The sequence below is a fragment of the Macrobrachium rosenbergii genome, chromosome 41 (assembly GCF_040412425.1).
Source record: "Macrobrachium rosenbergii isolate ZJJX-2024 chromosome 41, ASM4041242v1, whole genome shotgun sequence".
Lineage (NCBI taxonomy): Eukaryota > Metazoa > Arthropoda > Malacostraca > Decapoda > Palaemonidae > Macrobrachium > Macrobrachium rosenbergii.
Genome location: NC_089781.1, coordinates 10,425,201 through 10,449,231, shown reverse-complemented (window position 1 = coordinate 10,449,231; position 24,031 = coordinate 10,425,201). Strand labels below are relative to the sequence as shown.

Below are 24,031 nucleotides of genomic sequence, written 5' to 3'. Positions count from 1 at the left end.
TTGGCTCGCTGACGAATGATTTGGTTGCAGGTGACAGCAAATGGTAACACCATCCGTTTGGCGCCAGTGATCTCATCATTAAATTCTAACACGACCAAACCTTGCTCGGCGAAGCTTTCATAACATTGCCGAGACTCCCTCAACTTAGTTTTCATGGTCGTCTTCTCTCCTGGACGTTTTCTTCCTCGTTATGTCTTTCTTTCATTTTTGCTTTGCTTAATCCCGTTCTTTGGTAGTTTGATTTTTAATTATCTCTGTTCGTTATTCTTTTCATCTCGCGTTTCTTTCTTCTTTGCCTCTTTCGTCTCATTATCCTTTTTCTCCTTTAACTGGCATTTTTGCTTTATTGCTCTCTTTTTTTCATGTCCTTGTACTCTTTTGTACCTCATCCCCACTATAGTGTTTCGACCACCTTGCTTTGATGCACAAAAACCCTTCGATATCTTTGAAACTCAGTAAACTGAGATAATGAAAATTGTGCCATTTGACTCATGATACCTGCAACAAGGTGGCCATGATGCGTGACCCACTAGATTTCATGTTAGGTGAGGGTGGGGTAAACTAGGGCGAAGTGGATGGAGGAGGCCTTTGGAAGTTGCGTAGGTAAACAAAAGCAATAAAAGTCATTACCATAGACAGGTGAGGATACAACATTAACCCAAATGTGGACATCTCGCCCACTCGGTGGACGCCAGTCGCGCCTTTCGAAATTTCCCCGAAGATTTGGATGTCGCTCGTAACTTTGGGTGACCTCCAAAGTGACTTTGTTGTGCCATTGTTGGAGGCCTAACCTTGCAAACCTCCCAATAATAATATACCATATAAGATTCGTAAACTGAGAAGCATGAATGTAAAAGAGAAAGGTAATGATATAAATTGTTACGAAAAACATCGAGATGTTAAGTCAGTAGACTTGATTTAGTGTGGTGATATGGACTAGTTACAGTGCGTTATTTCAGGAACTGAAAAAAAAGTTACTGTTGATTTTTTTCTAAAACCGATTTGTGAATATACTACTGAGAACAGGGTTTGTATGAAAACGTTTTCAAGTGTTCAAAAATACTTATTTAAAAGGTATTAAGTGATAAGCCTTAAAAGGTACTTATTGATAAGTAATTTTAATGATATTTCGTATATTTGAAAAATGAACATTACTAAAATATTTAATAAAACTTGTTTTTATCAGTCATTCACTATTTATTTATACTATTGCTAAGTCGCCTGCTTAGTTCTGCGATTCAAAAAATATGTAACTAAAATTTAAGAACCTGGGTAATTTCCTTGCAAAAACATTTGTTCTCAGCTTTAAATTTCCTTTGTTAACGAATCTTGAGTCATTTATGCTTTTTGGTACTTGCGCTGACTCATCAGAGAAATTACTGAGGTGGTCGTGGAGATTCTAGATGAGCTGAAAGGTGACTAGACCGGCAACATTTTGACCTAACAAGGTATCAAGCAGAAGCCGCAGATCAGACAAAACAAAAAAGGTTTTACCTTTTACCGTACAGTGGGAGTAAGAAAACCTTAAGTCTTCGATTTCAAGTTTTGTAACCCTTCTGTTTGGTTTGTGAATAATGTCCCTTTACAACTTGAAAATGTCATTAACTTTTGTTGCATATGTTTTATTTAGCTTTCTTGTAGTTTTATAAAATTATTATGAGGATTTATTTTTTATTTATTTATTTATTTGCTTCTTGACATTGGAACGCATATGAGAGTGTTCGGTTTAAAGCAATCGTAAAACAGTTTTCTTGGATATGCGGATTATTTCCGAACGTTTTCAAAGAGATTGGCGAAACAGAGCAAAAGAGTAGTTTGGCAATTTTGCTAAGTACTTTACCGTGTGTTACCACAAGTGCCCCCTTCCCTTTCGGCCCCTTTCCTTTTCTTTCGCTTATATTCCTCAACATAATTTATTGCTAAGCCAGATAATATTATTGCATTTATAAAGACGGAATATAACTATTGTCCATTGGGGGTTATAGCGTGGGAAAGTCAAGAAAAGTTTATTATAAGAGAGTTATAGTATCCTGATTGATTTATGAAATTTAGGCTGTCAAGCCAAGCACTGGGAAGCTTTTGGCCATTCAGCACCTAAGACAGTGAAAAAGGCTGAAATGAGATCAAGCATAAAGGAAATGAAAGTACTACAGGTGGAACTGCAAACGCCCATGCCTGAAGCAGCTTAGGGACAGTGCACCATGCCTGAAAGCACTCCACAAACGCCCATGCCTATGCCTGCAGTGCACCAAGTAAGGTGCACTGATGGTGCTATTCCCCTGCAGGGAATTACAGTGTCTTCAACATTTGAAGTGTTGTGGTAAAGTGGATCTGTGCCATAACGAGAAGGTGATCTCTTAAATTAGAATTCATAGTTAAGTAGTTTTTACCTTTTGATAAGCATCGGTATGTATTGTACTGCTATGGGATTGAGAGCCGATGAAACACGGTTTTTCGGCAACAACTTTTTATCATTGCATCGGATATAGGTGAAAGTTGGCAAGTGTATATTTTATAAGCCTACCTAGTTTTTGCAAGTATTATCTAGTGCCTAAGTTCAATAGTTTTGATGTTTATAGAGTAAAATGAAGTCGCCGATGCCGGAACCGAGAAAATCACAGACAAGGATCCTAAAACAATTCGTGACGTAAACATATGACGTCATGAAGCTCCGCCCAGGTAGGCGGTGAATGGATATGCTTACACAGTCTAGGCTTCAACAAATACGATAATGGCCAGCAGGATATGGAACTGTCCCTGTGGTTGCAAGACTGCATTTTTGCTATGGCTTGCCACTTTGTATACAAGCGAGAAGACCCGTGGCAAGTTGTGAATAGGTAATTATCTCTAAAGTGGGTAATAGTTACTTGGCCACCCCAGAAGTGTCGGCAGAAGCTGTTAGACACTTACGTCATTTTGGGGAGGAGTACTGTAGGTCGGACAATATCCATGAGTCTTAGAGCGTGGAACCTGTCATCATTGACATGGCTAGCGATGATGAGGACGGGGATGATGACATTTTCCTCGAGAGTGACGATGAAGACATTTTGCAAATAAATTATGTATTGTGTTAAACGTTTTATTTGTACATCTAAAACATATTTATTAAAACACGATGATTATAACAATATATGTTCCTCATTCAAACAGATTTCAATATATTTTCCTTTCCGTGCATATCAATATAAATCGTGTTACATTTGATTGATATTAAGTAGGTAAATAATAGAAATAAGAGCTTGCCCTCAAAATCTTGACTCCTACTATTACCTTTTATTTGCAGCGAGTATACGAGCGCTGTTTAGGGTCCTGTATGATATAAATAAAAAAAAAAACGAAAAATAGCAATGGGTTACATTAACTGAAATAAAATAATGTCGTTGACCCTTACACCTCTAACAATTGAGGGAAATGAGGTATCATTGCTTTTCATTTGAATTCTACTTCTAGTGACCGCTCCTGACATGCTGCAAATAGAAGGCTATGGTGTCGAGACCTGAGACAAAACAAAACGGATTGTCTTTTTGTATTCCCGCCCTGAATAGATGTAGCTCTAACAAATGAGCTATAGACTGGTTCATTATGTGGATGAATTGCATACATTGTATTATTTGCAAAGTAGAAACAGTAGGAATATCAAGAAAATGGAAGATTTCTAAGCTAACAACTTAGTCCCAACAACTGGTGTGGAAGTTGCGATGAAACCTCCACAAAATAATAATAATAATAATAATAATAATAATAATAATAATAATAATAATAATAATAATAATAAAATTACTGAGAATGATAATGCAATCAAGGGGACAATGACAAATCCTGCTGGCCATCATTGATATCGCTGAAGCCTAGGATGGGTACTAACATCCAAGGCCAAGGGAGACAAGGTCCACCCAATTGGGTGGAGTCGCTTCCCATCTGGGGTAACTAAGTAGGCGATGACGTATCTTAGGGGTAACTGCTCATTACGGCAATTGACCTGCTGACGCAGTGAAGAGGGAAACAAAAATCCGCCCACATGAGGGATTTTGGGGGGAAGTGAGCAGACCTCCTTCTCTTGGCCTTGCTAATATCGACTAGTGAATATGTCATCGGCAAGTGGGCAGAGCCACAGTGAAGAGATTTTCCCCATGACATCATAGGTTAACGTCACTATTGTGTTTAAAACCATTACCTGCGATTTTGATGACTCTGGCATAAGAAACACACTTTTACTTTGATAAGTACCAGAACTATTGAACGTAGGTACTAAATAATACTTGCAAAAATTAGGTAGGGTTATAAAATTTACACTTGCCAACTTTCACCTTTATCCGATGCTTTGATAAAAACCGTGTTTCGTTGGCTCTGAATCCCTTTAGTAAAACAGACTTTGCCTTGTATTTTTCTCTGAAGTTTAACTGTTCATAACTTCCGTTTTCAAATCAAGTAAGTTTAAATTGTTAAATTGTCATGTTCGTCATACATAAGTATATGTATATGTGTATATATATATATATATATATATATATATATATATATATATATATATATATATATATATATATATATATATATATATATATATATATATATATATACATATACATATATATACACACACACACACTAAGACCTATAATCTAGGCGACATTTTGTGAATCTGACTGTTATTCAGACTTAACCTTCCTCTTAAGACTAACTAAATCTTAGTTTCCCTAATGATGTAAGACCTGGTTATATCTTGTAATGTACACCATAAACTTACAGATCATGCAATTGCAAATGTCCTTCAACTCAAATTAAAATCTGGAATCAAACCTTATGTATTAATAAAAAGTTTTCAGACTTACAATTAATTTCGATAGGACGAAGAAACCAACTCATGGACGCGATCAAAAATCAAAGCATCTGGGAGTCAAAATCCAAGGACGCGCAGAGTGGCATGATTAACTGAAGGGTACCTTAGTGTTTGTTGTTCTTTTTAAGGGGGAGGGGCGCCGCTGAAATTAAAGGGCGGATAGGGAGCGTCTAGTGGCGACACATATATCATGATGTCAGATTTGAGGTTCCAGATTTTAATTTCAAATATCCGTCTCGTGTTTCCTCCGGTCGCGCCAGCCAAAGAATCGGCTATAGCCAGACTTCTCGACATTGCCTATTCATGTTGTTAATGATTGAAAGCTCGATAAATCAGTCGTCATTTGAAGGCTATAGCAGTACCGATGTCCAAATAAGGGTTTTTGGGTTGTTAATCAGTCAATCAAAAGAAGGGATTTCTGATAGTCCATCCATCAGTGTCTTAATGCAGAAGATTGACTTGCATTTCGATCATCAGGTAATCGTATTCGCTTTCTTTGGAGCAAGAAAACTGGAACTCTGCTTTGCTTGGAAAGAATAGATTCAGGTGACTGTCTGACTGAGATGAGAATATTGTCATAATAGGAGAAGAGAAGAGAGAACACCACAGTAAAAGAACAAAAATATGGGCAAGACCCATCTGCACACAAGGCATCTTTTCAGCACCTTGCTAAAAGGTGCAGAGACTTGGTGTTTTCGTTTTTTTAGAGTTCCCTAAGGAGAAACTGGTGTAGAAGATTTACTGCTACTGTAAATAAAATCGAATTGAATTCCTTGTACTGATCCTGAGGCATATCTCATATTAGTTGGAGTTTTCGTTATAGCTCTTTGCTTTCTCTCCTTCGTACAGTTTGTTTTTATCTTCCTGCTAGTTTCTCATCCCCCGAGGATGCAGTCAGTTTCCCCTGTTTCTTTCTGTTTGCGAGGTTCATCACTATTTTATTTTTTTATTTTTTTTATTTTGAAGTAAGTGTGTTGGGTGGCCAAGGCATATAGATTAAAACGAAGGAAAAAACACAAAAGAGGAATTTATATATCCTGACTGTGGTTATTAGTGGCACTGCTGTTACCTCATTGCCATCTTATTGCAGTTTACATAATTCTGAAGCGTCACTGGTGTTATTCTGGAGAGGTATTATTATTCTTGATCCTCCAGTGAATGAATCTGTAGACGGATCAAGAAAAGAAAGACACAGACACGCAAGACAATATAAATTACTGCCAAACCAAATTCTCTAAGCAACGCCATCCAGATACCAAGTTCTAAGGTTCTACTGTATGGCTACATCATCTCCCAGCCTCTTTTATTTCGTCTGATTTCCTCATTTTGTTGCCCGTCTTGTCACGCGATGGCAGCGATCACCATTACCAGAGCCATTATCAACCCCATCTCTTGTCGCATGTCCTCGTTGCGAGGATGGGAAGCTAATGCCGACCCGCGGTTTGTCCGACATCCTAAAATGGTAGTAGGACTCTGCTTAATTATCCCTGATATTACTTCCAGTAGCAGCTGCCTAGCTTTATAAGCGTTGCGCTATTAGAGTTCATTTAGATAGTCTTGTAGGACCGATAACGGAGATTAGAAGAGTGAAGTTAGGTGGTGGTGGGAGGGGAATCGGAGGCTGTCGTACAAAAGTATGGAGAAAATTGTACCCATCGCAACGGTTGCCAAATTACCCACTGACTTTTTAAAGGATAGTTGATGGATAAGGCTGTATGGTACTGAAAGTCAAGGTAATGTAAGGTCAGGAAACTGCTTATAATATTGCGGTTCACTTTCCCATCACATACATAGCCGTTACACTCTCAGTTGTTGTTGTTGTTGTTAAGCTATGCTGGCCTTGGGTAAGAACGAACTCTTGGCTCGAGAGAGGGAACAAATGACTTCAAGCTGGAGACACAGTAGTATGACGAGTCAACCATTAATGTAATATATATATATATATATATATATATATATATATATATATATATATATATATATATATATATATATATATATATATATATATAATTTACATACTTACATACACATATACGCGCAACGACCACACGGTCATTGTCAACTTTTGTTCCTCGTCTTCTTGATATTTCGTTATGATTTTTACTGAAAACATTGTAGTCCAAAGAAAGGACTGAATGTAGAAGCGGCCCTCGATCCTGAGTCGAGTCCAGCGTTGTATTTACCGTATACTACAAAGATTTCTGGACCATAACTAATCAATTGAAAATCTACTACCTGTATGGAAGATGAAGAGCCAAGTAACCCAATCGACAAATAAATCCCTTGCTTAATGAATTGGACTAACAATCAGCAGTCAAAAATTAGCCCTATCCATTATTAAATTCACCATTGGTGTAAACTCTAATGAACCAACATCAAAGCCTCCTTTTCTATCAGCATGCGATTGCATAATGGTGAGTGACTGAAATAACGACTCGCCGAACAGTAATAAATAAGAAGGTATACGAACAAGCAGATTCGCCAAGAGGATGTTCCATCAAACTGCAAAATAAAGACACTGAAATGGAAATATGTGTAGCATCACAAAGAAAGTTACTAATACCTAAATCACCAATAACGCTTATAAAAGTTAATTAGAATTGCTTTTATAAAAGAAATTAAATCCCTCCAGCTTCATCCTTGACTTATAACCGTGAAAAGAAATTGAATCAAATAAGGACTGTTGCCCAAGAGGCTCAGGAATAAAAGTCACTCTTGTTCTTTACATTAACTTTTGCATTAACGTCTGTTGCTGATGGATGTTTACAACTCCCTCTGTCCCAATTAGACAACAGCAGAGATTATCAGTATGAAATATGTTTGTCTCTGTTTGCACTGATTAGATGGAACCTTGAGTTGCCCTTCCGTATTAGGAAAATAAGGGAGTTGTCCTGTTATCCTTATGATGCTCTTGGGGTTTTTTATTGATTGCATGTCATCTGGCGTTGGGACCTTAATGCTCAGCTTTTTTTATTGCGACGCTAGTTCAACGAAACCCTATTTTTATTTTCATTTAAAAGATAATGAATTACTGTAACATAAAATTAAGTCTCATGGAAATTTAATCTGTCTTATGGGCCTTGCAGAATGGCATTAAAATCTCTCGTAGTATTTGAATGGCATTTTCACTGATAACTTGAACGTTAATGACCAGTTTGTTAACATGCTCTCAATAGGTGAGTTGAGATCCTATCTCTTGTGAACTCGTTAGATACATAAATGTTAAATAGAAAGTGTTTATAATATTCTTGCTAGGCAACATACTTAGTCGCCCATTGCAGTCTAGTCATGCATGGTACTTACACTGGTAAAGCCCATTGCAAATATTGCAATAAACTTTTTGATGTTCAAGCAATAGCGATCGTGTTTGCTTCTCCAGCCTTGCCTTATGAGGAGAGGAGAAATCCCAATAAACTCTCTTTGAATAAACACGTTTATGAGATTATATATCCCGTGGTATACAGGCTTTTAGATCGTTAATAAAAGGATTCTGAATTGCGCATATTTCTCTGGATTGCCTTCTCTGGAATGGTTTAACGTCTTTTGTAAGTTTTTGTTTAGGCTTTAATGCATATCAAACAGCAGGCTGTTTATTGATTCAGTCTTCATAAGTCGAGGAGAATTGAAAAGGCTTAGTATTCTAATTCATTCTTTTTAGTAGAGGAGGTAGGAACGAGGTGGGATGTTCCAAGGGCCCCGAAAACTTGTGAAGATATTGTAAAATAATATTTTAAAATAACCTAAAATGAAAGGATGTAAAACCATCTGTCTCGTAAATGGACAGGTACTTCATCTTTGAGCTTAAAAATGATCATGTAAAGAAAACAGTTATTTTGCATTAGTGACATACTTTGATTTCCTGAATACATTCTTTTAGAACTGAACTCATGAGAATTTGCCTTGTGTCCCACATTTCCTGTTCCTTGTCTTGTTGACTTTAGAATCATAATAAAAATTCGTTAATGTCGAATTTTGGCCACTTATGAACCGGGCTAAGTAAACTTAAGTAACGGAATATGGAGAAATTCTGCAGTGTGAAAGTAGCTAATTCCAGTTTTTGGTCTTGCAAAAAATGAGAGAAAGAGAGAGAGAGATATTTTGAAGTAAATACCACTGCCAAGTCGATGACATCCTCAACCTTAAATTCATTGATAGCACACAGAATAATAAGGTGAATGTGATTTCTTACAGTCGAGCCCATTCGTTTTCGTTTCAATGTACTTCTCTCCTGGCGACATATTTTATCGCCCGGCTCACGGTCGTGTGAAAATGAAGGATTGTCTGGTGAGTTCGTGTGTCGCATATTCTGCATGTATCCCAAATGGTCCCATTAGCATTCTTTCTTAGTCCTCTTACTTTTCCCACCGCCATCGCCTGCATAGCATAATTTCTCTCTCTCTCTCTCTCTCTCTCTCTCTCTCTCTCTCTCTCTCTCTCTCATGGAGCCTTCTTACTTCCTTTGCCCTCTTTAATTTTTACTAATGCCAGCACATACGTGTATAAACGCGTACATATTTGTGCTTATGTTCACTCTATTTGTGTCGTTTGTGGAATTTTTTTTCGCGGTTTGTAACGAGAATGAGAGACTTATTTGTATTCAAATACAATCGCTTGGTTTTAGGTGCTCCAATATTCTTTAATTTTTATGACCAGTTATGGTGAATGCCTTTTGTCTTCAGCATATTTATTTTATATATTTATTTTCTGGTTTGTCTCTTAGTTTTGTTGGGAGAAATTTGATATTACGTATTACGAATACAAAATGGGATTATCAAATTTAATTTGTCCCTCTCGACTTCAATACGTACTTCAGTGTATAGCAACGGTTGTCAAATTCTGTCTCTAAATTTTTCTGCAACTTTTTACAAGTTTAAAGAAGATAGTGTTTCCCACTTTCCCCCCTTCCCCGGCCCCGCCCAGAACAGGGTGCCACCGAAATCGAAGGCTGGAATTATGAATAATATATGAAGTCGTTGGGAGAAGAGACCAGTGGATCGACCATATTTCTCCCTTTTAGCACGAGACGGTAATTGCTGCGAACATAAGCCGAAACTTGTGTTGAGGTGATGGAAATGTAAAATCTCACCATCCCGAGACCGCGAGTCGACCATTTGGCCAGATCACATTCGGAGACCGTGTAAGGCATCCCTCGACCAATTTTAGGCAGAGAGTAAGGAGCGGTGATTCTTGTGTAACTTGCAGTGAGGGTGTTGAGGCATATGAGTTAAGGGAAACGGACGAATCCGCTTTCATTCACGAATTTCTTTCCAGGGTCAACGAACGGCAAGAATTCTTTGAAAGATAACCAAACAACGCTCTGCAGTGTACTGCACTCATTAACCTCATTTTTTGAGACCAGAGTGATATGAACGGTTGCGTGGAAGCCGCTACGTTTTTTAAAATGGATTTTGCCTTATAACACTCGTATTCCCTTATTTACCTTCCACGCACTTAGACGGTTTCAACAACGTCTTCTCGCCATCCGCATAGAGCGATTTTTACATGGTGTTACTATCTGTTTGGCTTCGTGTTAACGTCCAAACATTAGGGAGAAGATGGAAGTGAAGACATCGCCCGTTGACCGTAAAGGAAAAAAGGAGATCACCCCTTGAGGTTCCGCTAAAATGGACAGGTTACCAGTTCATATATATTCATCAGTGGTCTATTCAGGGCACTTATCATATGAATGACAAAGGAATAAGTGGCGTTTAAAGAAAGGCCACTCAATTGCTGAAGGGAGACTGCCTGGCCATAATGTCTGAGTCAAGGGAAGCTGAGTTTTTTCGTTTTAAGCTTTTATCCTTCCATACATAGTTATTTTTCATCATCTTTCTACATTTAGTATATATATATATATGTATGTATATATGTATATATATATAAATACATATACATATATCTTTTCTTGCTCCTGCCAACTACCCAGCAGTGTCCATAGCTATAAATGGGTACCAGCATTTTGTGAAGTCAGGAAAAAAGGAGTCGGGCTAGCAACCTCATCACTAGACTTCTTGAGAAACCAGAAGGTTATACCGCTATGGAACCAAGGGCAGAAAAGCGTATGGGTTATATATATATATATATATATATATATATATATATATATATATATATATATATATGTATATATGTGTGTATATATATGTGTGTGTGTGTGTGTGTGTATATATATATATATATATATATAGAACGTGTGTTTTTGTGAATATGTGTTCATGTATGTGTGTGTGTGTATGTCTTTTCACATATTGATCGACAAAAAAATCCAGTGATATCTAAGTCACCACACCTTGGGAATAACTTACACCCAAAAGGAATTACATAACATAAGTGTACTACCCTGACCAAGAATCGATTCTATTCTTTTTTGGTTAGTGATGTGTGACAGTTGGCTCAGTCTTTTGAAAGACCAGCTACTTGATGTACTAAACTATCAAGAGATAGTTGAGTAGATCAACTACAATACCAACCATTGGCAAATCCGAAATAGCATGGGCGTGAATCCTAGTCAGGGTAACTGCGCATAATTTCCTCTGAGTGTAAGTTAATCCTAAGGTATTGTGACCTAAATATATATATATATATATATATATATATATATATATATATATGTATGTGTGTGTGTGTGTGTGTGTGTGTAAAGTGTATATGTATATATATATATATATATATATATATATATATATATATATATATATATATATATATATATATATATATATATATAGTCTCTCAGTATTGGGCGGCTACTTGGAAATCTTAGCTTAATGATAAATAATATTGCCAAGACCAGGAAGAACATTCTTTATTACAAGCTTTCGAGGTATAAAACCTCATCATCAGGCTGAAAAAACCGACAAGGATGAGAATCAATAAAATTACAATAAAATGAATTGTCATAATAAATCTTCAGCAAAAATACTAACGAAATATAAAATGAACAAGTAAATACAAACTAAAAAGGGTGAGACGTAAAAAACGAAAAATTAAAAACACAGACATAAAAATATGAAAATAAAACTATAGTGAAATGTAAACAAACTACCACTCACAAAGTAAAATATTTAACGACCTAATTGAGTACCTACTATGAAATTACACGATAGCTAGTTGAATACCAGACGAGTTGTTGTTCAATTCCGGCTTCATCTTTTAATAGTCAGCGACTCTGAAATTAAAAGGTCCAGTCTGTTTGAACAAAAAGACAGTACCCGAAAATCCAGGTCAGTGAAAGGATGGTCCTGTGCTAAACTGTGTTCTCTAATGGCAGAAAAGGGTGGTTTGGAAAAGGGGAAACCTAGTTCTAATAGAAAGACCTCTGTGTTCCAAAATTCTGTGTCTGAGCCAGCGGGAACTAGATCCCACGTATCGCAGACCACGCACCCTTTTCTGCAGTGTGGTTTGGATAGTGGGAAACTAGTTCTAATAGCTGGCTCAGACACAGAATTTTGGAACAGCCACCCTTTTCTGCGTGGTCTGCGATACGTGGGATCTAGTTCCCGCTGGCTCAGACACAGAATTTTGGAACACAGAGGTCTTTCTATTAGAACTAGGTTTCCCCTTTCCAAACCACCCTTTTCTGCCATTAGAGAACACAGTTTAGCACAGGACCATCCTTTCACTGACCTGGATTTTCGGGTACTGTCTTTTGTTCAAACAAACTGGACCTTTTAATTTCAGAGTCGCTGACTATTAAAAAGATGAAGCCGGAATTGAACAACAACTCGTCTGGTATTCAACTAGCTATCGTGTAATTTCATAGTAGGTACCAATTAGGTCGTTAAATATTTTACTTTGTGAGTGGTAGTTTGTTTACATTTCACTATAGTTTTATTTTCATATTTTTATGTCTGTGTTTTTAATTTTTCGTTTTTTTACGTCTCACCCTTTTAGTTTGTATTTACTTGTTCATTTTATATTTCGTTAGTATTTTTGCTGAAGATTTATTATGACAATTCATTTTATTGTAATTTTATTGATTCTCATCCTTGTCGGTTTTTTCAGCCTGATGATGAGGTTTTATACCTCGAAAGCTTGTAATAAAGAATGTTCTTCCTGGTCTTGGCAATATTATTTATCATTAAGCTATATATCATTATATATATATATATATATATATATATATATATATATATATAAAAACTCGATTCGGTAGATAAAAATAACTCAAGTATGTCATTTTTTTGTTGATTACGCATGCTCTCTGTGCTCAGCTGTGTACAGTTGTTGCGGTCGGACAAAACGTGTGTGAGTTGAGACAGTATCTAAGGCAGATTGCCACGACCAGTGAATGAGGTCGGGGCATGATCAAAAGATGATTACTTCGATAAACTTGACAACCGCTTCAAACTGACTTTATCGTCATGCTAATCATGAACCCCAGTAATAAAGAGCGATGTATTATTTACGAATAATATGCGGATACGAGAGACTCTGAAATCAGAAGCTAAAAGCAACAACAATTCCCTAACAAATAGACTGTGCAGAGTTTATAAGGTGGGGCCATTTTACACACACACACACACACACATATATATATATATATATATATATATATATATATATATATATATATATATATATATATATATATATATATATATATATATGTATGTGTGTGTGTGTGTGTATATATAAAATATATACAGTGTATATGTATATATATACTTTTGTAATTTGTATACGTGTAAGTTTTTTATACTCGTAAATATTAAGCCACAAATACCGTTTAATATCGTATTCATTATACCTTGGGAACAACTTACAACCAAGGGGAATAGTAACTGATAAGTGCCTCTGCGAATCCTGGCCGGCACAGAAGATACATCATTTGTAATTTCCCTTGGTTGTTAGTTATTATCAAGGTATAGTAAATTATAAAACCAAATATAGTAGCCTAATATTTGAATATGTATGTGTGTGTGTGTATAATGGGTTCTTTGTGACTTTAAAATGTTTCTGGGGGTTAATAATGACATGTGTAAGATGAATAAATATGTATATAGTATATAGTATGTATGTATATGTATATATATATATATATATATATATATATATATATATATATATATATATATAATATATATATATAAATTATATATATACATATAATTATATTTATATGTATATGTATGTGTGTCACACATAGGGAATCATTACTGGGCAAAAAACTTTTATTTGAACAGTGCCTTCTTTCGTTGTGAGCATTAATTGATTTCTTTCCTTGCTTGCCTTTCTTACAGCGCCGCTGGAGGAGATCTCCAGACCCTGCTGGATGAGGATAGGGTCCCCTACGAACGCGACGTCATTAGCTTTACGCGACAGCTCCTCGAGGGACTTGTGTTTATTCATGATCAGAACATCGTTCATCTCGATATCAAGGTAGGGAGCCATTTGTTGTTATTTGCGCCACCATGCTCATCACCCTATTTATTAGCACGCTGTTGGCCCAGCGTTCGACTCTCCGACCGGCCAATGAAGAATTAGAGGAATTTATTTCTGGTGATAGAAATTCATCTCTCGTCATAATGTGTTTCGGATTCGACAATAAGCTGTAGGTCCCGTTGCTAGGTAACCAGGTGGTTCTTAGCCACGTAAAATAAATCTAATCCTTCGGGCCAGCCCTAGAAGAGCTGTTAATCAGCTCAATGGTCTAGTTAAACTAAGGTATGCTTAACTTTTTAACCCAATTTATTATTACTATTATTGCCCTTATGGGTAACACATTTAGTTACTCACTGCTATCATTAAGATTTATGTGAATGTGAAAACAAACGATTTGTATAGCACATTAAAAAATAGAAAGTCATACAGCGGTATGGTTTTATTTTAGTTAATTTAGACTAATGATAAGGAGGTCGCACGGTCTATGTTTAAAAATCAGTTTTCACTTGAACCTTAAACCTTAGCACTACAAGTTCATAAAACCTCAAAATGATATATTGTTAGATGTTTTACCGAAAGTTTACAATATAATCACTTCGTCTGCGAGCTTTGTTAAGGCAGCAGACAGCCTGATCTTGTTATGCCAGTTTTCCAGTACCGTAGCTTTCTCACACGTCTTGGGCTGTAAAAAGTTTATTTTCTTATTTCCTATGCAGGCTGGGAGGTTGTCTGCATCATTTAAAAGATCATTTTATGTTAATCTGTGGCTACAAATAGTTGTCAAATGTAGTTAGGGCTGCAATAAGCATCATTTGGTTTTGACGGGTGCTAACTTCAGCTGTAGTGCTTTTTTTTTTAAATGTACATTAGATAATAGCTTTCTAAATAAGTTTTGCATCCATTTTGCTTGATTCGTCTATACATCTGTCAACGAAAACATGTTGCTCTTCAACACTTTGAGGAAAAGTAGGGCACCACAGCAAAGTGTCTGCAGTAACAGAGTGAATCTGTGTAAAGCTCTAGCTTAATGAGTATATAAGTACACCTAAACTGGAAAAACAAGATTTATTGAGTATAGTTACAACTGAATTTTGCCAGATTGGGACTAAATTAGACAGTGATAAACTCCGACAAAAACGTTAGTAATAAAATTAAGATACAGCTACTCCCAAATCACTAGGACAAACTGTAATGAAGAAAAACACCGACATGTGTATGCGTTACAGTTTGTGTGTGGATTATGTTTTTTATTATATTTTACCTTCGTAATTATAAACCAGAATTATTTGTCATGATACGTTATGTATGGATTAGTTTGTTCAGTTTAGCCTTATTGGGCTTTTTGTTGTTAAGAATGTATTTCAATTAAATTTCTTTTTCTTCTTCTTCATTTGATCATTATTATTGTTATTGGAAGTAATTTGAGGAGCACTGAGCTTTTATAAATTAAATTTCTCATTTTTTTCTAAATAGTAATCCATGTTCAGACTGTGCTTTTCTTTAGGGAAATATTTACCTGAATATTTTCATTAGGTTGTCGTAATCGTTACATAACACGACCGTTGCTGGTAGTCCTGTTTATCGAATGAGTTCACACGACATAAGATTGATACTTAAATTTATCAGGCTGTAATCCCATCATATTTCGGAATAAACATACTTGGCACTTGTTATTTTATTGCCTTTGTTAACATCTTCATCGTGGAGTCGTTTTTCAGTTCCTAAGACAAATCCTTTCAGCGGAATATATTCTCAAGATGTTACCTTAATTAGAACGCTGTTAAGACGGTGAAGTTAACTGGAAGGTTTTTTTGTCAGACACTTATTACCTGAACGTTTATAAAGCTGAGATATCAGGTTTAATCGAAATAACGTTTTGCGGCCTTCGTCATTCGACTACTGTCATTTATACTCTTATCTGAAGACTGAGTAGTAGCCTTTAAAAGTGATGATATCTCTAGAAAGAAAATACTGTGGCCTTCCAGTACCGTTGCTGTTGTAGTTTGCTTTATTTTATTCATGAATATTTCCATTTTTCTTCATAATGTGCTTGGTTATAGAAAGGATGCGTTTTTACTCTTCAGAGAAAAATTCTAGTAAATCAGCTACTTGCAGCCAATGCCTGTGATGCGAATTAATTTGACTTGGCATATGTGAATACAATACCAGAATTACGGGAAAAGTAAAGTTTGAAGTCTGCAGAGAGAGAGAGAGAGAGAGAGAGAGAGATGCTTTTTATTATTGAACTCTAGTCTCAGGTGAAACTCGATCTTTAGACCAAGGCTATTTCTAGGGAGGTCCCTCAAGGTCAGAACTAGCCTCTCTCTCTCTCTCTCTCTCTCTCTCTCTCTCTCTCTCTCTCTCTCTCTCTCTCTCTCTCTCTGGAGAAGAAACAAGAGCAGTCCGTGGCTACCGCTTAGCCTTATTTAGCATCTCATCTTCCTAATCCCTTATGATGAATGAGATTTTAACGAACCCCTCTTTCCATTTCCTCTCCCCCTCCCGTCGTACTTGTGAGCATGCGCAAGAGTAGAAGCCCCTAATGTTTATTTCTGTGCACTTAAGCTTTCCGGATGTCAAATCACTTTTGCATAAGATCTGATCCTACGTATAACAAGATGACTACTTCAAAATATTGACAGTGTTAGTTGGTTTTGATCATGTTAAGTTCTCTCTCTCTCTCTCTCTCTCTCTCTCTCTCTCTCTCTCTCTCTCTCTCTCTCTCTCTCTCTCTCTCTCATTTATTAAGAATGGATTCGACTAGGTAATGCCGTATTCTGCCGAGGTAAAACCATTCTGCAGGTATGTGTAGTCTCTCTCTCTCTCTCTCTCTCTCTCTCTCTCTCTCTCTCTCATAGACAAGTTCGTGAACATCCTGCCAAATGAACCGTGATGTGATGCCACTGGTCATTTCAGCGATCCCAAAAGGTCACAATGTTAACTCGATCAGGCATATCGGATTTAATTCAAAAGCCAGATCTGACTTCCTTGTTTTTAATAACCAATACAAATTGTGATTGAATCCCCATTTACAGGATACCCCATCTCTCTCTCTCTCTCTCTCTCTCTCTCTCTCTCTCTCTCTCTCTCTCTCTCTCTCTCTCTCTCTCTTCCCTTTTCTTGTGTGTTGAGGATTGGGAGAAAGGTGGTAGGCATAAAGAGCTACGAGTGTACTTATTATTTGTGGCTAATTGAGTCCAGATTAGTGCAAGGGTAATTAAACCGGAGCACATAAATAACTGCGAGTCAGCCATGAGTTAAGGGTCACTGATGCAATGGGTCAGAAAATTAATGGATTGTTAATACAGTGAGTTACAATTAGACGATGAATAAGAGTTATTGGCAAAGGTTGCGCCGCAAATTATCTTAAGGTTACTGGAATCACAGGCTACTTGGCGTGGCTTCGGCTACGTTTATGTATATCGTTGTTGTTTAATTGTTTATCAGTTAAATTTTTAAATCAATTGATGTATTAAGACGTTTCATTTATAATAGTTTGGTAATTCGTGTTTATTTGTAAAGCTCTTATAACGCACGCTTTCATACCTGGATCTGGCCTATTATCAATGATATTTGGCAACTTTAACGTAAATTGAAGAACAGATTTTAAACAACTAAGGTTTTAGCTTCTACGGGCTGAAACTAAATCAGAAGCAAAAATAATTCACTCGTATGTTTCATGTCATGTAGATATAGGATAAATTAATAGTGGTGATTTAACACCACGTAAAATATGGTTTAAATGCTTTCATACTGACGTGAAAACGTTCTTGATTTATGGTCCAGTGTGTTCGTTTCACAGTTTGCTCATTAGGCCGTCGGGAGTCTCCATTAAATGGACAAAACTTGAATTATATGAGTTTATCCAATCAGTTTGGTAATTATTGTGTAAATGTGATATTATGAGCTGAATTTCTTTGTGAAATATTTCTCTCCCAGTTGACCCGCAGTAACATAAAGATTAAAAATACTACAAAATTAAAACGTGGCAGGCTTTTGAAAGCTCCTCTGAAGAAATTTTGAACTATTTTCTTTTTTATATACTGGGGCAGAAAATAAATACCGTTTTAAATTACTTTAAGGGAATATTGAGAGATTCGGGAAGTCAGCATCACACATATATTACAGCGTATGGCCAGATTAAATTACCGCGTAAAGGGTCTGAAAACTTTCGGAAAGTAGAAATATTTTTTCGCCGCCATTTAAAAGTAGTAATTGTGATCAGATGATATGAAATAACCATGAATTGAAAACTCACACCATATTCGTCTTAACTCTCTCTCTCTCTCTCTCTCTCTCTCTCTCTCTCTCTCTCTCTCTCTCTGCGTGCGTGTGTGTGTGTGTGTGTGTGTGTGTGTGTGTGTGTGAAACAACTCATTTATGATTCAAACCACGGAGCGAGTTGTAAATTATCTGCGTACTCAAGCACATATGTCAAAAAAAAAAAAAAAAAAAAAAAATCCAAGGCAAGCATTCCTGCAAAGGCCATTTTTTTCTGTTGTATGTGTGTTCTCGGTTAACTTTATGACCGGTTACGCTAAAGGCAGGATTTTTCCCCGAGTGAAACAAGAAGTTCATGTCGTGTTGTGTGCGTGTTTTTTTCTAAATCGTTTTCTCCAAGTGGAGTTCAGTGTTGCGTAAAGCAAGCGCTTTCATCTTTTTGTGTTAGTTTTGTTGGATCTCGGCCGGTAGTCTTCTCCTTTTTTAAACAGAGGATTGAACTGATGTATCTTTCAAATTGTTGCCAGTTTTTATAACAAATGGGTTAAATATCGAAAGAATAATAATTTTTAATGCACGTTTAACAATTTTTTTCCGCCTTTATGCTAGTGACAAAAGTTCTGTTTGAGACTGCCTTAGTAAATAATGAACGAAGTCTCCTACTTCAGAGAGGCTAGTTCGAAAACACTTTTTATTCCTACTGTTTTAAGTAATCTTGTGTCTATATTGATCTCATAAAGATTTTTTGTAACTGTGTATATCATCTACTATACCCTTCCGTTGTTTGAATGGGTCATAAATATCCAACAAACCTTTGTACAGTACATCCAAAGCACGATGCACACACTCCAAGTATGCTTATTCGACAGTAAACAAATTTTGCATTTTCCGAATCTGAGCCAAACTGCCAGAAAAGGTCTACACTTACACGATGCGTTGTTATGAAGATACGCACTGCATACAGAACAAATATATCAAATTTTAGATGTTCACACAGAAACCCGAATAGTATACACGTCGATAAACACGATACGCCACTAAAAAGACTCTTCCTTTTACTTTTCCGTGGGAACTAAAAGAAATCTTAAAGCGTGAGTCCACAAGAGTAACAGGCGCGGAGAAAACTTTAAGAGGAACCAAAGTGGCAATCATGGCAGTCTTCCTTGAGAGAAATATATATATATATATATATATATATATATATATATATATATATATATATATATATATATATATATGTGTGTGTGTGTGTGTGTGTGTGTGTGTGTGTGTGTGTATAGTGGCTAATTTTAGTTATTGGAAGAAGAGAAAAATGCCCTCTTAATTCACGTCTCTCTTCACAACCATAAACCAAAAGCAAATGTTGCTGGTATGTACGTTTTTGTGTGGATGCACGTATGCCATTTCATTCATCATTTCAGGAGCAAAACCGGGCCAATCACCGCAACCCTAGAAGTCGACTCATCTCACCGACCTGGAAAGTTAGCGAGAAGAAAAAAAGAATGAAACCGATATAGGTCAGCGGTTGTGCAACCACGACTGCAGCAATGAAAGCCTTTGAGATTTATTTGTCCTAGACCACCATCATAGACTTTTTGCTCTCTTTCTTTCTCTCTGTCTCTCTGTGATTCATTTGGACGTTTGATCCTTATCACATGTCTACCTAGGTGGTCTTCGAGGGAGATTCCTCCATTCTGCTCTTGCACCTGTCTTCCATTTTGAGAACCGCCGGGATCATCTATCTATTATTATCAATTATCCGGAGAGCAGCATCTGTTAAGCGTCGTATTTGTTATTACTTAGGGGTAAATATGTTTTTTTGACAGGCTGAGAGAGAGGGAAAGATAGGAATTTATCACAGCGTTAGAGATAAGTCCTCTTAGCTCACTGATAAAAATCATTGCAGTGTTATACTTTTAAATTAAACGATTAAAATTGTAGAATTTCTATGTCAAACGTGGTTCTTAACCTTAGTGGATTTTGTATTTAGTAATTCTCTCTATATCTTTATACTTAATAAATATGAGAAAATAAAAGCGATAAAGCTAAAAAAGGTGTGCATGTAGTAAAAATATTCCGTTAAAGTAAACTAGAGCTAGAATGTTTTCACTTGAGGAAAACAGTTTGTTGTAATTGCCATTTCTATGTGAGAGAGAGAGAGAGAGAGAGAGAGAGAGAGAGAGAGAGAGAGAGAGAGAGAGAGAGAGAGAGAGAGAGAGAGGTGCCCATTCCTCTTAAACTTCACTGCACTAATTGGACGGTATTATAGTCGTAAACTTTCGCAGGCCCGGAATGCCTTGACTATTTTCAGGTTCCTGTTTGGTGTGGGGACTTTGTCATTAACTTGGGCTCTTTGGAGGCTTTTCCCACATTTGGGAACGGATTTAGGAATAGGAGTGATTCCTGGTATCATAGATGTTTCATATTTTGCTGCATGGGTAGTGTATTAACAAATTAATATAGTTGAGTATGTATTGGTTGAATTGTCTCTTGAATCAACGGGCGTGTCTGTACAAGAATATTTATAATTTCTCTCTCTCTCTCTCTCTCTCTCTCTCTCTCTCTCTCTCTCTCTCTCTCTCTCTCTCTCTCTCTCTCTCTCTCTCTCTCTCTCAAGATGATGGCCAGTCGCGTCCAATAAATTCACCCCAGCTAACACGATCTGCCTTTCTGTGGATTCTTTCGTATTTTATGGCAATTCCTCTTTAGTGTTTATTAACGCATTTGAGCCATGTGTGTGAATCAGCCTTTTTATAACATACTTTCGTATCAATATATTCATTATGTTTATGAACATTAAGCTTAGGCGTGACAGATTTTTTACATTATATGTATATATGTGTATATATATATATATATATATATATATATATATATATATATATATATATTTATATATATTATATATATATATATATGTGTGTGTATAACAGTCCCAGGAGGACTTTATATATATATATATATATATATATATATATATATATATATATATATATATATATATATATATATATATATATTTGTATATATATATATATTTATATATTTATATATATATATATATATATATATATATATATATATATATATATATATATATATATGTGTGTGTGTGTGTGTGTGTGTGTGTGTAACAGTCCCAGGAGAACTTTATATATATATATATATATATATATATATATATATATATATATATATATATATATATATATATATATATATATATATATATGTATGTATATAACAGTAGGAGGACTATGTATATATATATATATATATATATATATATATATATATATATATATATATATATATAATATATATATATATATATATATATATATAATATATATATGTATATATATATATATATAACATTTTCATTCTGGACAGTACGGTCCTCCACACCATACATCCAGCGTTTTTTCTGTCTCCTTCTCCATCGTTCTTAGACCTCCAAATTAGTCAGCCTCACCAACATATCCTCCATTCTCTCCATAGGCACAGACCAACTCGGAAAGAGTAGTATGTCTCCTTCATTAGTTAACTTTGTAACCACATCGTTATATTTACGTATTACTCGGCACTTCCAGATGTTTGAAGTTCATTCATATTTAGTATTATTAAGTAATTCCCATTAAGGAAAGTTAACGCTCCACTTCTTATCCCAAATATTTTTCCTCAATCTTCCGCTTCCATTCTTCATCCATTTATACTCATATCCATTGCCCCATCTGACTGGCTCCCATTTACTGTCATTTCTGAATTCAACATTCTCTTTTATTTTTCACCCCTTACAAGCGCCTTTAAACCCGTCTCAGAAGTTTCTTTTCATTAAAACCAATTAACTGTGTATCATGTGAATACAGTATTCCCCTAGCACTCCATTCAAGATCCCCTTTTTTCATCCTCAGACGTGCACTTAAATCGCTTGGCTTTTTCATGACTTTCCTTAGCACTCGATATTTAGAATATTAAATAGCCATGAAAACTTGATGGACATTTGCCCAAGACCCACTTTTGTACCAAACAAGGCATTCTTCCGTAACGCAATCTGACACAAGTTTCACTTTTATCGTAAAAGCTCATGATCGCCTTCACCAAATCACCAACACGACACATACTCAACACCCACATCACATCTTTATCATATCTATCCTGAACTTTCTCTAGATCCAGGAATGCCACATACATTTTTTCTCTTTGACTTTCAAAGCTTCTCACGCAACAACTTTTTCGTAAGAGACACTTGATCCATACAACGTTTTCCTTGTCTAACGAACCATAATATAGTTTCCCATTTATATATATGCTTTCTCTCTCTCTCTCTCTCTCTCTCTCTCTCTCTCTCTCTCTCTCTCTCTCTCTCTCTCTCTCTTGTTTTAATGTGTTTGTATTTCCATCATATTCTAGCTCACTCTTCACTTTTTTCTATTTTGGTAATATGAAGATGAGTCATAGTTCTAATAGTAGCAGCTGCAAGGCATTTATTTATTATGTTGTGGATTAATTAACAATTCGCAGAACTGCGACCAGCTATTCTTTTTAACCAAACCATGTGGAAAGTAGATACCACTGCTGTTGTTAAATGATACTGATATCAAGTAGCGGATTTATGAACTGGCGTTACTGGGACGTCTTGAAAAATCGATGTGAAAATGTCTAATGAAAAACTGTTTGGTAAACATGAGGCTTGCAGCATAAGAAAGTTTTCATCAGAAGTAAGGTATGTTTTTAGTTTCTGCCAAAAACGGGAAAAGTAAATTTTCACTATTTCTAAAAGTATTGTCCCTAGAGATCAATAACTTTTTTCTATTTGGTTCCCGTCTCAAATGTATAGTTAATGAGATAGCGGTCTGATGCAGAGATTATAATGTTTTGTTTGCTTGCAAATGTTGCCATAGTTGTTAGTGCTTTTCATGTTTTATATGATCTGTTGTAGTGTCACCTTTTTAGTAATTACAACTCTTTGACGAGAGTTGACTTTCAAAAGACTATTATGTTTATGATAAATATAACCAGATAACGCTAAATTAATGATTCCTTAGGAAATAATCGGTTAAAGTGAAGTCCCCCTCCTTACCCACTCAACAATGAAACGAAATCATTTGGGAAAAAATGGTTACACTAAAATGCTAACTGAAAGGAATTGCAAAATAACAAAATAAAGCACTTGAACTACACATTAATTAAATCTGTAATTCAAGTGAGAATGCCTCTCTGATATCACCATCAACAATAGTGATATCAGGGAGACATTCTCACGTCTTCACCTAACCCAACTTAGGGTACCTTATCCCAAGTCCTAATAGGTCGAGGATCCTCCTCTCCTCCCCCAAGTCTTGTGGGTGGCTTTTAAAAAAATTAAAAGTGTTCAAAGGTTAAAATGTCGTTTATTTTGATTTTTGCATTATGCCGACAGGTATATCGGTGTGATAAAGAAACACATAAATATATAAACATATACATATATATATATATATATACGTGTGTGTATACTGTGTGTATATATATATATATATGTATGTATGTATGTGTGTATATATATATATATATATATATATATATGTATATATATATATA

General features: G+C 35.8%; 1 protein-coding gene across 2 annotated transcripts in view; it reads left to right on the top strand.

Moving 5' to 3' along the window:
* LOC136826632 (uncharacterized) overlaps positions 1–24,031 on the top strand; it is a 635,364-nt gene that overhangs the window by 602,153 nt on the left and 9,180 nt on the right. For both annotated transcript variants that reach the window (XM_067083951.1, XM_067083950.1), the window contains one exon: positions 14,086–14,224. In XM_067083951.1, coding sequence (XP_066940052.1) covers positions 14,086–14,224 — 139 coding nt within the window. The remainder of the gene's footprint in view (positions 1–14,085; positions 14,225–24,031) is intronic.